Raw genomic sequence first — 12855 nt, 5'->3', positions numbered from 1 at the left:
TGTCAAATCTCGGGCTAGTTTGGGTAACAATCTTTATCCAAGTCTTTTGGAGAACTGTATTATTATGATAACATTGGGAAGTATTCACTTGAACACTAGAACCGCTGACCATTGGGACTTCTGGAGACTGATCCTTCAGAAGGGCATTGGAGTTGAGGACCAAAAACTCAGCAAAATTCAGACTCTCTCTATGGCATGTCTGGCACAAAATGCCACCAGGAGCTGCTGAATGACTCCAGTTGACCACAAAGATAACCATCAAGTTAAAGAATCTCATCCAATTGCAAGAAAGGCTGCCACACAACATAACATTATTGGAATGGCACAGAAGAAGACTAGTTGGCCATTTGAGTCCTTGCTGGTTTCTTGTGGAGCAATCTATTTCCCCACTCTTTCCTCATCTCCCCAAAACATCTTTTTTTTAGAGTCATAGAGTTATGGAGATATACAGCATGGAAACAGGGCCTTCATCTGAATTTGCCCACACCATCAAATTGTCTCACCCATACTAGTTGCACCTGCCAACATTTAGCCCATATCCCTTTTAACTACCCTATCCATGTTTTCTTTTGGTCAGGATATCATCCTCTGTCATTTTTCTCACCTGCTGCATGGTCCCAATGCTGGTAAAATCTCCCTCTGCACCTTATGCAGGGACAGCTCACTCCATGACTCTCTCATCCAATTTTCCCTTCCCACCAATCACTCCCTTGGTGCCTGCCCCGTGACTGCAGGTGCTCCACACCTTCTCCCTCACTAATACTTGGGGCCGCAGGTAGTTCTTCCAAGTGAAGCAGCGCTTTGCTTGCAAAACTGCAGGAGTCATCTACTGTATCCAGTACTCCCTTTGTGGTTTCCGCTACATCAGAGAGACTTGACACAACGCAGCTCTGTTTGCCACAAGAGTGTAGATCACCCAGTGGCCATCCATTTCAATTCTCTACCTCATTCCCTTGCCTCTGTGTCTGACCATGGCTGTGTGTACTGCCGGACTGGGATCACCCACAAACTGGAAAAACAACACTTCATATTCCGTCTGAGCTGCCTCCGGCGGAATGGCATTAGCATCTACTTCTTCGGTTTCCATTAGCCAGACACACTCTATCTCTCCCTATTTTTCCTATAGCTCTGTCTTTTTCTGTTTTTCTTCCCTTTTCTCTCTGTTTCCTTTACAGAGCCAAAAACAACACACACCTTTCCCAATCAATTCTCACCTTTCCTCTCTCCTGTCCGCTTATTATATCCAATTAACACCTCCCCCTCCCGTTCTTCCCTTTTCACCTGTTTTTGAGTACAGGTACCTGCTTACTTTTTGCCCATACCTTGAGGAGGGGCTCAGTTAGGTCTGAAATGACTGTAATATATCTTTACCTTCAATGGAAGCTGCAAGATCTGCCGAGTTCATCCAGCATTCTGTTCTAAATGCAATCACAGTATACACAGACTTTTGCGATCACCAATTACGGTGTCCCAAGTCCCTTTGGAAGCTTTTCTTGATCCTGCTTCCATCACCCTTACACACACTAAGTTCCAGATTGTAACAAATCTTTCCAGTTATCCTGTAGGTTGTACCTTTCACTTTGAACCCTTATCCCTTGATTCTTAAATCATTTGCTAATTGCATCACCTTTTCAGTTTTATCTTATCTAAACACACCATTATATTGTACATTTCTGTCTAGTTTACTCTCAATCTGGCCTGGGCAAGTACCAGTGAATATCTTTTGCCTTTCCCTGTTTTTTTTTCATTAGCCTGGTATGAGAAAACTAATACCAACTCACTTTGAGTCACTTTTCTATTCCTGTTTAACAGTGAGATCTGGCATCAGGGAATCAACCTCACCTGCCAGAACCTGCACCACAAAATGAGCAAACTGGCCTTTTCCCAGTGTGATCAGGAGGCCTGCCAATCAAACTGAAATAAGACATGGGAGTTATAAATCATACTGTGCAGGTCATGGGGGCTTGCATTTTACCCTAATCCTCTAATTCCACCTGACCGAGTTAAAGATTGAGTATTTGTGTAAAAGGTGAAAGAAGGAGGTAGATACAATTATTTCCCATTTAGCAGGCCTTTTTGTGCTTTTTCTGTTGAAGTGCTCCATGCTGTACAAACTGCTTGTAAGCACTCAACATGTTGTTGGACAAGCAAAGTGATCATCGCTGTAATGTTAAATCTATTTATTTCCCCAACCTGAACATGCTCCAATGTATTGATGGCTCTAGCTGTGCCCTCACAGGCATCCGTGGTGATGTGGAGATTCACACTATCGCCAGCTGGAACAATTCTGTTGATGTAATGTGTGAGGAAATTAACAAAATAATCACTGCAATTAAATACATGCCTAAAATAAAACAAAGTAAACTAATTAATTCTGGATCAGGAATTCTGGATCAATAACAGAATTATTTTATTTAACTTCTTCTTTATGACATTTTTAACCAACATGATAATTTCTTGATCAATTGTCTTTCTGTTTGCTTGGCTCTCCCAGGAGGCGAGGGATGAATGGGGACAAAGAAGCAATGCCTTTGCCAAGTGGAAAGATCTGGTTTTATTCATTCTCTTTGCAAAGGTTAGAGTTTCCAGGGTGGTCTTCACGGGTTTTTGTTCCGCTCCCCTTGTGTATGATGATTAGAAAATTAATTAAGAATCTTTTTGAGAATTAATTGAGATTAGAGGTAGGTGAAAAGAGATTTTTCTGGATTTGTGTTAACATGAATCAAATAGCCCAACTGGCCAGTAAACAACAAAGTGGCAGTATTTTAGCAGACAACTAAACCCTTCAATATTGGCAGGAGATGGTTTCATTGGAAAATCTAATGAAGATCTTGGAACATGTGGTATTGTTCGTAACTATTCTGCTTGGCCCATTGCCAAGTCAATACTTTTAGTTAAATTTCAGGGCCCTGCCTAAAGTGTAATTTTATAGAAACTGTGGATTCTGCAATGTCGGGTTTGTACTGCAATTTTGTGGTTTGGGCCTTCAGTGGTAAATGAGTTCACTCTCACCGTGTATTTCTGACACACACTGACTGTTTTTGTTATGGATGGAAAGTCCAGAATAGAGAGAGAAAGACATCAATGGTGGGTAAGGGATAGGGAGTGGAGGTTTTCCTGGTATGGGGCAGTGGGGGTTGGGGAAAAACTGGTGGGACATATTCTTGAGAATGAATCAACCTATGTGTTGGGACATCTCCTCCAGCCAAGCTGGGAAAGGAAAGGGCTCAGCCCTCAGTGCCAAGTGTTAATCTGAACATTCCCCAGTCCTTCTATCTGCACCGGAAGTAAAAATGCCAACTGACTTTTCAAATTGCAACTGTAAATAAATATTATTTTATCCATAACTCTTTTGTAAATTTTTGACCGTTTAACCTGCTCCTTTTTGGCTGAGAACATAGTACAACTCTGGAGGAGACACTGTAGTCCATGTGTCTGCACCTAGCATGAAGCCTAAGTTAAACTAAAACTCTGCTTGCACATGATACAAAGTCCCTCTATTTCCTGCAATTCCATATGATTATCTAGAAGCCTCTATAATTCTACTGTCATATCTGGTTCCACTACAGCTGGGAGCCTGTTCCAGGTACCTACCACTCTCTGTGTCCTACTCCTGTCCTTTAACAACCACCACATCCTCACCCCACCTCTTTACCTTCAATGAATGTCCGCTATAATGTGACATCTTTATCTTTGGTAAAATATTCTGACTGTCTACCCTATCAATGCTTCACATAATTTAAAAAAAACATCTCTCAGCCACTTCACAAATTCTCCAAATATGAAGTCTGTTTTCTCTGTAAATACTGTTGCAAAGTACTGACTTAGGACCTCCATGCAGATTGTCCATATCATCCCTAATGGGCCTTAGTAATTCTTTTACAATGTCATTCAGTTTATCTTAATCCTATCTGCCTGTGGATTTTTTTGGTGACTCCTCATAGCCTTTCTAATTTCCTTTTTAAGTACTTACTTTCCTATACATATTATTGTCTTGCTAGGCCTCCTCCAATTTCAAGTTTATTGTCATGGGTGCTGAGGTACAGTGATAAAGTTGCTTTTGCAGGTAATCTAGCTCATCAACCCAAACATAGTACAGTAATAAAAAAACAATTCAGAGTGCATAGTTACAGTGTTCCCGAGAGATCAGTTAGAACAGATCAAATGCAACATTATTTTACTGGTGTGAGGTTCAGCTGGTAATCTGTTATAACAGGAAAGAAACAGCCTTCAAGCCTGTTTTGTGCATGGACTCATGCTTGTGAATCTTCATCCTGAAAGGAGGGTGGAAAGAGAATATGGTCGAGGTGAGATGAGTCTTTTAATACTTTGGCTGCTTTTCTGAAGGGAGTTAGATGAAGTCATTATTCGAGAGGGGTTTTGGTTTGTGCAATGGTCCAAGCTGCATTCACAACTCTCCACAGTTTCTTGTGATCTTAGGCAGGGCAATTTCTGTACCATGCTCTAATGCCCCCTGACAGCATACTTTCAGTGATGCATCTGTAGAAGTTGTTGAGGAATGCAAGTGACATGATAACTTCGTCAGGCCAAACATCATTTCCCTGAATCTGCCAATTACACCTTTTTTTTCTCTCTCTCTCTTTTTCCAATCCTCAAAATTCCTCAACATCTAGGTTTTCCCTATACTTGTTACCATTATATGAGCATATTGACCCTGATCTTGTCTGTGACCAGTGGTGTTCTGCAAGGATCAGTGCTGAGACCTCTGTGGCTGTAATATAAATGATTATGGATGAAAAGATAATTGGTAGTTACATGGGAGGAGAAATGTCAGATGGAGTTTAAATCAGTCAAATGTGAGGTCAAACCTAATATCTTATGTGGTCTAATTTTCCAGATAACACTTGGGAAGCTTATAATCCCATATGTGACTTCTACAGAGAACTCCTTATTTGTGCAAGGATGAACTGTTACCCTTTAGATTGGTGTAAATTGATCTGGAAATAATTGTAATATCCAGATGTCCAAAATTGGAATTAAACAACTCCACGTGACTGAATTTCTAGACTAAAATTAATAATACAGCAATTGAAGAGGGAAATACTGGTTTAATATGCCCATACTATGTTGTTAAAAATAAGAGGGACCTTAAAATACATGGGTTCATGAGCAAATAACCTGGGGTTCTCTCTCAATATGCATTTGCCTTGCTATCTGATGCCCTTGTTAACCTGCCAATACTATCCAGAGAGGAATAAATAAACTCAATGCATTTCCCTGGATGCTTTTTTGAATGAGTAATGGTACTTACTTATTTCTTCTGCCCACCTTCCTTCTTTTCCTCTGCTTCCATTGATGAGAATAGCACTTTTATGCATCAAATTTACATTTCAAAAATGCCACATCACTGATATTTATTAATTATTAATCATTCATCAGCCACTTCTGTAGAATTACTTCAACTTTGATTAGGTTGCACATCTCTAAAGGGCTTTAATCAAAATACTTTTATATCAGGTTGCACCCCCATACATATTGCCATTTGTAGCTGAACACAATAAAAATGGCTAGGTGTTGATCATTTTGATTTTGTGTTTGAATTTTATAAAGCAGAATTAAAGTGAAAATCAGGGTAATTACATCACGTGCTGGAATGGCAATTCTTTTGAGCACATCCGCTGGGGTCTTACAGGGGTCCAGAGAAGTGCTTGTTGTACCATGTAGGCGGCATCAATGAATCCAAACCCATATCTGCAATCAAATCCACAGTAAACAGATTTAAATTCTCCCTCGTGTAAATGTAATAAAAAAAAACACTAAATCTATTTCTTTTTCAGGTAATACAGTTCAGTGATGTTATTGACAAGGAGTAGTAAACACCTTTTGCAAGACATTAACCTGTTTGCTATTCTGAGGAGAAGTAAAGAAGTAAAATATGAAGAGTGCACTTATAATGTAATGTAGGTGAAAGCAAATACAATTTTTACAATGTTTAACAGGTCCGTGGTGTTAATCTAAGACACATACCATTTCATACACTCTCTATGTTCCTATTTCCCCCACTCCCAATTTAATACTGTTCTTAAAATTCTAATACATTTTAAAAAGTGGTAACAGTAGGAAAGGGCCACCCACAGAAAGAGACAAAACTGTGGTTGATAAGAAGAGAGAAAATAAATGAAATAAAACTAATAATGCAACACGCAAAAACAAATTTTAAAACCTTTCAGATCGCAATTAGGAAATATATTTAACCTCTGCTTTGAGTCTGAAGGGGCAAGTTAAGAAGTTAGAAATAAAAATCATCATGGATGAACTGAAGGAAAATAATGTGAGTACAGTTCCATTAATCCATTTAACATTATTTTTAATACTGAAGACTGATTAAATGAAAGCAAAGAGAATTTTTAATTCTAGATGGAATTTCATGACTAATTATGAGAAAATAAATAGCATCAAAGTGTGACCTTAGTGTTTAGATAATGACATCACGCTCTTTAATTAACATAGTAAACTGAAAGGAAGAGTAATTATGCCACAATTTTAGCATTGCTGGAAATAGGTATAGAGAGATAATACATTATAAGGTAAAGAAAATACTGAGGAGCATTTTATCAATTTGTTTGCCTATTTATTATTTGGGAACTGGAGATTTTTGCCACTAGAACACCAATATTCTTTACTGCCATTCACTTCTATGAGCTCAGAAAGAAATGAATGTTTTCTTCTCATGAGATTTGTTCACTTTGAGTTGACTCACAGTTTCTGGTTCCAAATGTTTGAGTCCAAAAAAGATTTGTGTTTCATAATTCTCCTGCAATCCATTTTTAATAAGGTTAAAAAATAGAACAAATTAAAGGCAAACTGCAAATAGAACCTATTTAAGGCAAATGCAAAACACAAAATGGATTTCATTCCCAGCATTGGCATTCTACCATTTAAACCTGATCAGTGTGGACAATATACATTTCTTCCAGAGTCAGTGCATTATTAGTTAGGTTAGCAGGCATTCAATTTAGATTTAAACAAGAAAATCTTCAGTTGCTGGAACCAAGAACAAGTCTCAAAAGTGCTGGAGAAACTTATCTGGTCATGCAGAATCCATTGCTTTTATTTCCTATGGATGCGATGTGACCTGTTGAGTTTCTCCAGCACCTTTGTGTATTCAATTTAGATGATTGTTTTATACTTGAAAAAGTTCATTCAATTTTTTTGCAACAATTCCTGCTCCCATTCTACATTCCATTTATTGTGGATCAAACTCGGGTGTCTGCCATATGACTTTAAAAGCTTACTGGACTAGAAAACATTATGAATGGACTTGGATAGAGTGGACAGCCAGCATAATTTTCCTGGAATGACAGTAGCAAACACTAGAGGACATCTATTTAAGGTGAGAAGAGGAAGGTTTAGGGGAGATGTCAGAGATGGTTTTTTTTTTCACAGAGAGAGATGGGTGCCTGGAAAGCATTGCCAGGGTTGGTGGTGGAGTCTTGTACTATAGGGTCATTCTAAATACTCTTAGATAAGCACATGGATGTCAGAAAAAATAGCAGGTTATGGGTGTGAGGCAGGGAAAAATTCGATTGTTCTGAGGTACGTTTATATCGTTCAGCACAACATCATGGGCTGAAGGGCCTATAATATACTGCCATGTTCTATGTTCTATTTAATACACAGAAATATATAACCAACTTAACAAAACAAAGTGAGATATTCTAAAAATAGAAATAAAATACATTTGTGACAAACACTACAGACACAAATTTGGAGTTATATTCCATTCAGTGCCAAGTTCAGCAGGGGTGAGATAGGTTTGACTTTAATACATTTTCCAATCAGATATTTTTTCTTTGTCTTTGGCTTGGCTTCGCGGACGAAGATTTATGGAGGGGGTAAAAAGTCCACGTCAGCTGCAGGCTCGTTTGTGGCTGACCAGTCCGATGCGGGACAGGCAGACACGATTGCAGCGGTTGCAAGGGAAAATTGGTTGGTTGGGGTTGGGTGTTGGGTTTTTCCTCCTTTGCCTTTTGTCAGTGAGGTGGGCTCTGCGGTCTTCTTCAAAGGTGGCTGCTGCCCGCCAAACTGTGAGGCGCCAAGATGCACGGTTTGAGGCGTTATCAGCCCACTGGCGGTGGTCAATGTGGCAGGCACCAAGAGATTTCTTTAGGCAGTCCTTGTACCTTTTCTTTGGTGCACCTCTGTCACGGTGGCCAGTGGAGAGCTCGCCATATAATACGATCTTGGGAAGGCGATGGTCCTCCATTCTGGAGACGTGACCCATCCAGCGCAGCTGGATCTTCAGCAGCGTGGACTCGATGCTGTCGACCTCTGCCATCTCGAGTACCTCGACGTTAGGGGTGTGAGCGCTCCAATGGATGTTGAGGATGGAGCGGAGACAACGCTGGTGGAAGCGTTCTAGGAGCCGTAGGTGGTGCCGGTAGAGGACCCATGATTCGGAGCCGAACAGGAGTGTGGGTATGACAACGGCTCTGTATACGCTTATCTTTGTGAGGTTTTTCAGTTGGTTGTTTTTCCAGACTCTTTTGTGTAGTCTTCCAAAGGCGCTATTTGCCTTGGCGAGTCTGTTGTCTATCTCATTGTCGATCCTTGCATCTGATGAAATGGTGCAGCCGAGATAGGTAAACTGGTTGACCGTTTTGAGTTTTGTGTGCCCGATGGAGATGTGGGGGGGCTGGTAGTCATGGTGGGGAGCTGGCTGATGGAGGACCTCAGTTTTCTTCAGGCTGACTTCCAGGCCAAACATTTTGGCAGTTTGTTTGGCCAATCAGATATACACTCCTGTTAAATGACCTCTTTTGTAATTAAAATTGTGAGATGAATGTAGATTACAAATGCAACCATCCCACTCTACATCTATTACTACTTTTTAATTGTTTAGTTTCCAACAAGGTGATATCTCGTTCTGCCCTTCCAGCACTCTGTTCCTCACAGTTGTTTGGCTTCTTTAATAATATTTCCCAATAAGTTTCTTAACCAGGGTTGGCACTAAGGGGGGCATCTGTGGGCATTCCCCCCCAACGAGGTGCCATGCCCCCCATATGGTTGCGGCCATTGCTCGCTGTCAGTCGCCTTCCCCATCTCACTAGCACGTGTCAAGCATCACTAGCATCTAGCTTGACGCATGTTAGCATCTCTCCACCCACCCCCCGCTGCGTCACTAGCATGTGTCAAGTGTTAGTAGCATCTAGCTTGAAATCCATTGTGCAATAAAAGCAGCGCTTTTGTTGGCTATGTCAGAGGGATGGAGGATGTTAACATTTGTCAGAGGATGTTAACGATTGTCTGTCCCCACTCCCCCCTGATCAAGTTTACAAGCCTAACACTGTGCCCCCCTCTAACACGCTAATGCCCCCCTCTAACATTTGTTCTGGCACTGACCCTGTTCTCAACAATGCCTCCAGAAGTCAGGCAAGCTCACTTTCAATATTCTATCTCTATCACTTTACCATTTCGAGTTTCATTCCAATGATTTTTGTTACTCATTCTGTGGTCATGCCATCTTCTCCTTCCCTGGCTTTGCGGGTATCACTAGACATTTTAATGATAGTACTGATGGGATATGGCCAAAATAAATTTACAAGGAAGTTTTCATCAGGGACCAAGGGCATAGTTATCAGAGGAAGGGCTGGTTATTTAAAATGGAGGTGTGCAGAAATTTATATTTGCAGAGGGTGTTTAATCTCTGGATTCTGTATCCCAAAGGGTTGCAGAGGTTCAGATCATTGAAAGTATTTGAGATAATATTTTGAAAGACTACGGAGAACTAACACAGAAGGGTCGTTGAGTTATTGATCATATCAGTGGCAGGGCAAGCTTGAGCGGTCAGCTGGTCCACTCTGGTTTCTAATATCTTGTGCTATTGTTTGAACAGTTCAACAACTCAATCTAGAAGCTTACACTATTGAAGGATATCATTTCTGTGTTGTGTCTGCAAATGACCATCTTGCAATTTTTGTGAAGTTGGAGCAGATTGAGTATTGATCCTATGCACATGGGAGATCCTAAACTTGCAGTTCCCTGCAATCTAAAGACTATATCCCTCTCCTACTTTCACCTCTGTCTTTCATTTTGTAAATTTTAAATTTAGACATACATGGTAACAGGCATGGTAACAGGCCAGTTCGGCCCACAAGTCCATTCCACCCAATTAAACTACACCCTGGTATTGTTTCGAATGGTGAGAAGAAACAGGAATACCTGGGGGAAAAGCCATGCAGATATGGAGAGAACTTACAAACTCCTTACAGACAGCACAGGATTTGAACCCCAGTCCCAATTGCTGGTGCTGTAAAGGCGGCCAACCACCACACCAACTGTGCCACCCATGATATCCAGCCCTGCTCCAAAGAAGCTCAAAGTACTTTCATGAACAATATAATACCCTCTGTATGGGTAAAATGCAAATATAAACCCAACAGATTCAGGATACTTGGAGTAAAACAAAAGGTCTGCAGACACTGTGATTGAAGTAAAAACACAACGATGGAGAAACTCAGCAGTTCAAACAGTGTACATTATATAGCAAAGATAATGATACATAATTAATGTTTTTGGCTTGAGATCTTCATCCCATACCTTAAACAGCATTGTGTTTTTAGATTTAGGTAACTTTGCATTTCAGCATGTGTGAGAGCTGTTTATTTCAGATGAAAAGTCACCAATCTGCAATGTTAGCATCTCTCCATAGATGCTACCTTGAGTACCAAAGGCCCCTCTCCCTTCAACCACAAGATAACTTTACAGGAAATGAGGACAAAATCATATTTTATATTACTTGAAAACTTTACCTAATTGCCCATTGTCAGAGTTTATGCTGTCGGGTGAGATTAGGTGTTGGCATGACTTACATCTGTTAAAAATTAGGCAGGCTTTACAAGTGCTTGGCAATGTATTTCTCCAGATCAGCACCAAGGTACCAAAGAGGAAAAATACCATATATACTGGTGTAAAATTTGAGTTTTGTAGATTTTTTTTAATGTTCAGTTTATGGGGTTGACTATTGCATGGATTCTACATTTGACAGCGGTAAGTAACTGCATTGATCAAGGCGTTGGAAGCTCCGATGGGCAGGCAAGCAGCTGGAAACAGAAGGTAAGTCTGCATTTGAGATGTTGGGAGCTCCGAAGGTGGGGGCTGGGGGGAGAGGCGAGAATCAGCGGTTGAGACATCGGGAGTTTCGATGGGCAGGTGACTAGGGCCGACACGTGAATTTGCGGCTGAGACATCGTGAGCTCTGGCCTGTGGACAACCGGGACCAAAGTGAGGGACTAAAATACCAGCATTTTTTGCCAAAAATAGGGGAGATCGACTTTTACATGGTATCAACTTTTACACGTATAGACAGTACTCCTGGTCTATAAACATTAGACGTTAATAGTAACATGTGAAAGGGAAAACAATAAATGTAATATTTACATTAACTATGAGCTAAATGTGATAAATATTTAAATAGTTATCAAATAAGGAAATTCATCCTTGCCTCAGCTCTCCAATTTTTTATAGATGGTAAAAGTTAGTTGGCAGGATCTAACCTTCATTGAAAGAATATGAAAGAGTTATTGAGCAAATCTTGCAGGCCTGGTTTATTAACATTTTTTTTCCATGCGAAATAAATGAACTAAAAAGGTTGGGAATCATTTTTAAAGTGTTTGGATTTTGATACTTATCATAATGTCCATATCTGAATCAGAATTTATTGTCATGAACATGCTACAAAATTCATTGTTTTGCAGCAACATCTTTAGTACAAACATTTCTATAAACCACATTCCAAAATTAATAAAAATAGGGAAAGAAAAAGAAAAGGATAAGCTGAGGTAGTGAGTGTTGTTCATTGCTCATTAAGAAATCTGATGGCAGAGGGGAAGAAGCTGACCTTGTGCCAATGGATACTTGTCATCAGGTTCCTGTACCTTTTTCTTGATGGTAGCAGAGTGAAGATGGCATGGCCTGGGTGGTGAGGTGGTGAGGTTCCTTGACTATAGAAGCACCTTTCTTAAGACATCACCTCTTATAGATGTAATGATAGCATACTGGTGATCCTCCTAATGACTAGAGGGAGTCAGAGACTAGTTTGTGGCAGATTCTATTTGGATTCAAGATGGATGCCTCCACACGGTCACGAGTCATTTCCATAGCTAACAAAGTATAGTTGTTTTAAAAGAACCCAAGTTTCTTTATTACAATAAAAGAAACATCACATGGTACCAGGAGCAGAAGAAACACTAGGAGTGTGCAGAGTGTGTATCAGTCATTAGTGCCAGAGAAATGGAAAGTATGAAGATTCCTGATGCTGTCAATTGGATTGGAAATGTTGACCTCGAGTGGAGGCTGTTCAAACAAAGGTTCATTCTGTACCTGCAAGCCACTGGACTCAATAGCAATCCTGATGCATTGGAAGATTGCACTGCTAATTACTGTGGCAGGACCTCAAGCACTAGAGGTTTTCAATACATTTATTTTTGCTGAGGCAGATGACATGGGGAAATTCAAAAAGGTTATCAAGATGTTTGATGAATAGTGTTCACCAAATAAAATGCAATATTCAAGAGGTACATGTTTCACTTGCGCATGCAGCTGCAGAGAGAAAGCTTTCTTTCTTTTAAAAATATTTTTATTGATTTAATAAAGAGCTTACAATAATATTAAAATACAATGAGATGATATGAATAGTTGCACATAATTAATAAAACAACCAGTATATCAAAAACAAACATAAATTGAAAAACAATTTGTAGTCCAGGGAGTATTTTTTTTAAAAAGAGAGCATTGCTCTTTTAATAGACTTAAAATTAAAAGCAAAACCATGCAATTGTGGATCAGTGCAAGATTCAATGATCTGTGTTCAAATTGTGTTTGGGATTATTGATA

At 39.9% G+C, this 12855-nt stretch overlaps 1 protein-coding gene across 10 annotated transcripts in view; it reads right to left on the bottom strand.

Annotated features, from left to right (window-relative positions):
* The window catches only part of LOC138736914 (PC3-like endoprotease variant B), a 1109211-nt gene that overhangs the window by 212051 nt on the left and 884305 nt on the right, over positions 1-12855 (bottom strand). For all 10 annotated transcript variants that reach the window (XM_069887110.1, XM_069887113.1, XM_069887115.1 and 7 more), the window contains 2 exons: positions 5602-5712; positions 2194-2287 (listed from right to left, as the gene is read on the bottom strand). In XM_069887110.1, the coding sequence (XP_069743211.1) occupies positions 2194-2287; positions 5602-5712 (205 nt within the window). The remainder of the gene's footprint in view (positions 1-2193; positions 2288-5601; positions 5713-12855) is intronic.

This window comes from Narcine bancroftii, chromosome 6, assembly GCF_036971445.1.
Source record: "Narcine bancroftii isolate sNarBan1 chromosome 6, sNarBan1.hap1, whole genome shotgun sequence".
Classification (NCBI taxonomy): Eukaryota; Metazoa; Chordata; class Chondrichthyes; order Torpediniformes; family Narcinidae; genus Narcine; species Narcine bancroftii.
This window is presented reverse-complemented; position numbering and strand designations above follow the sequence as displayed.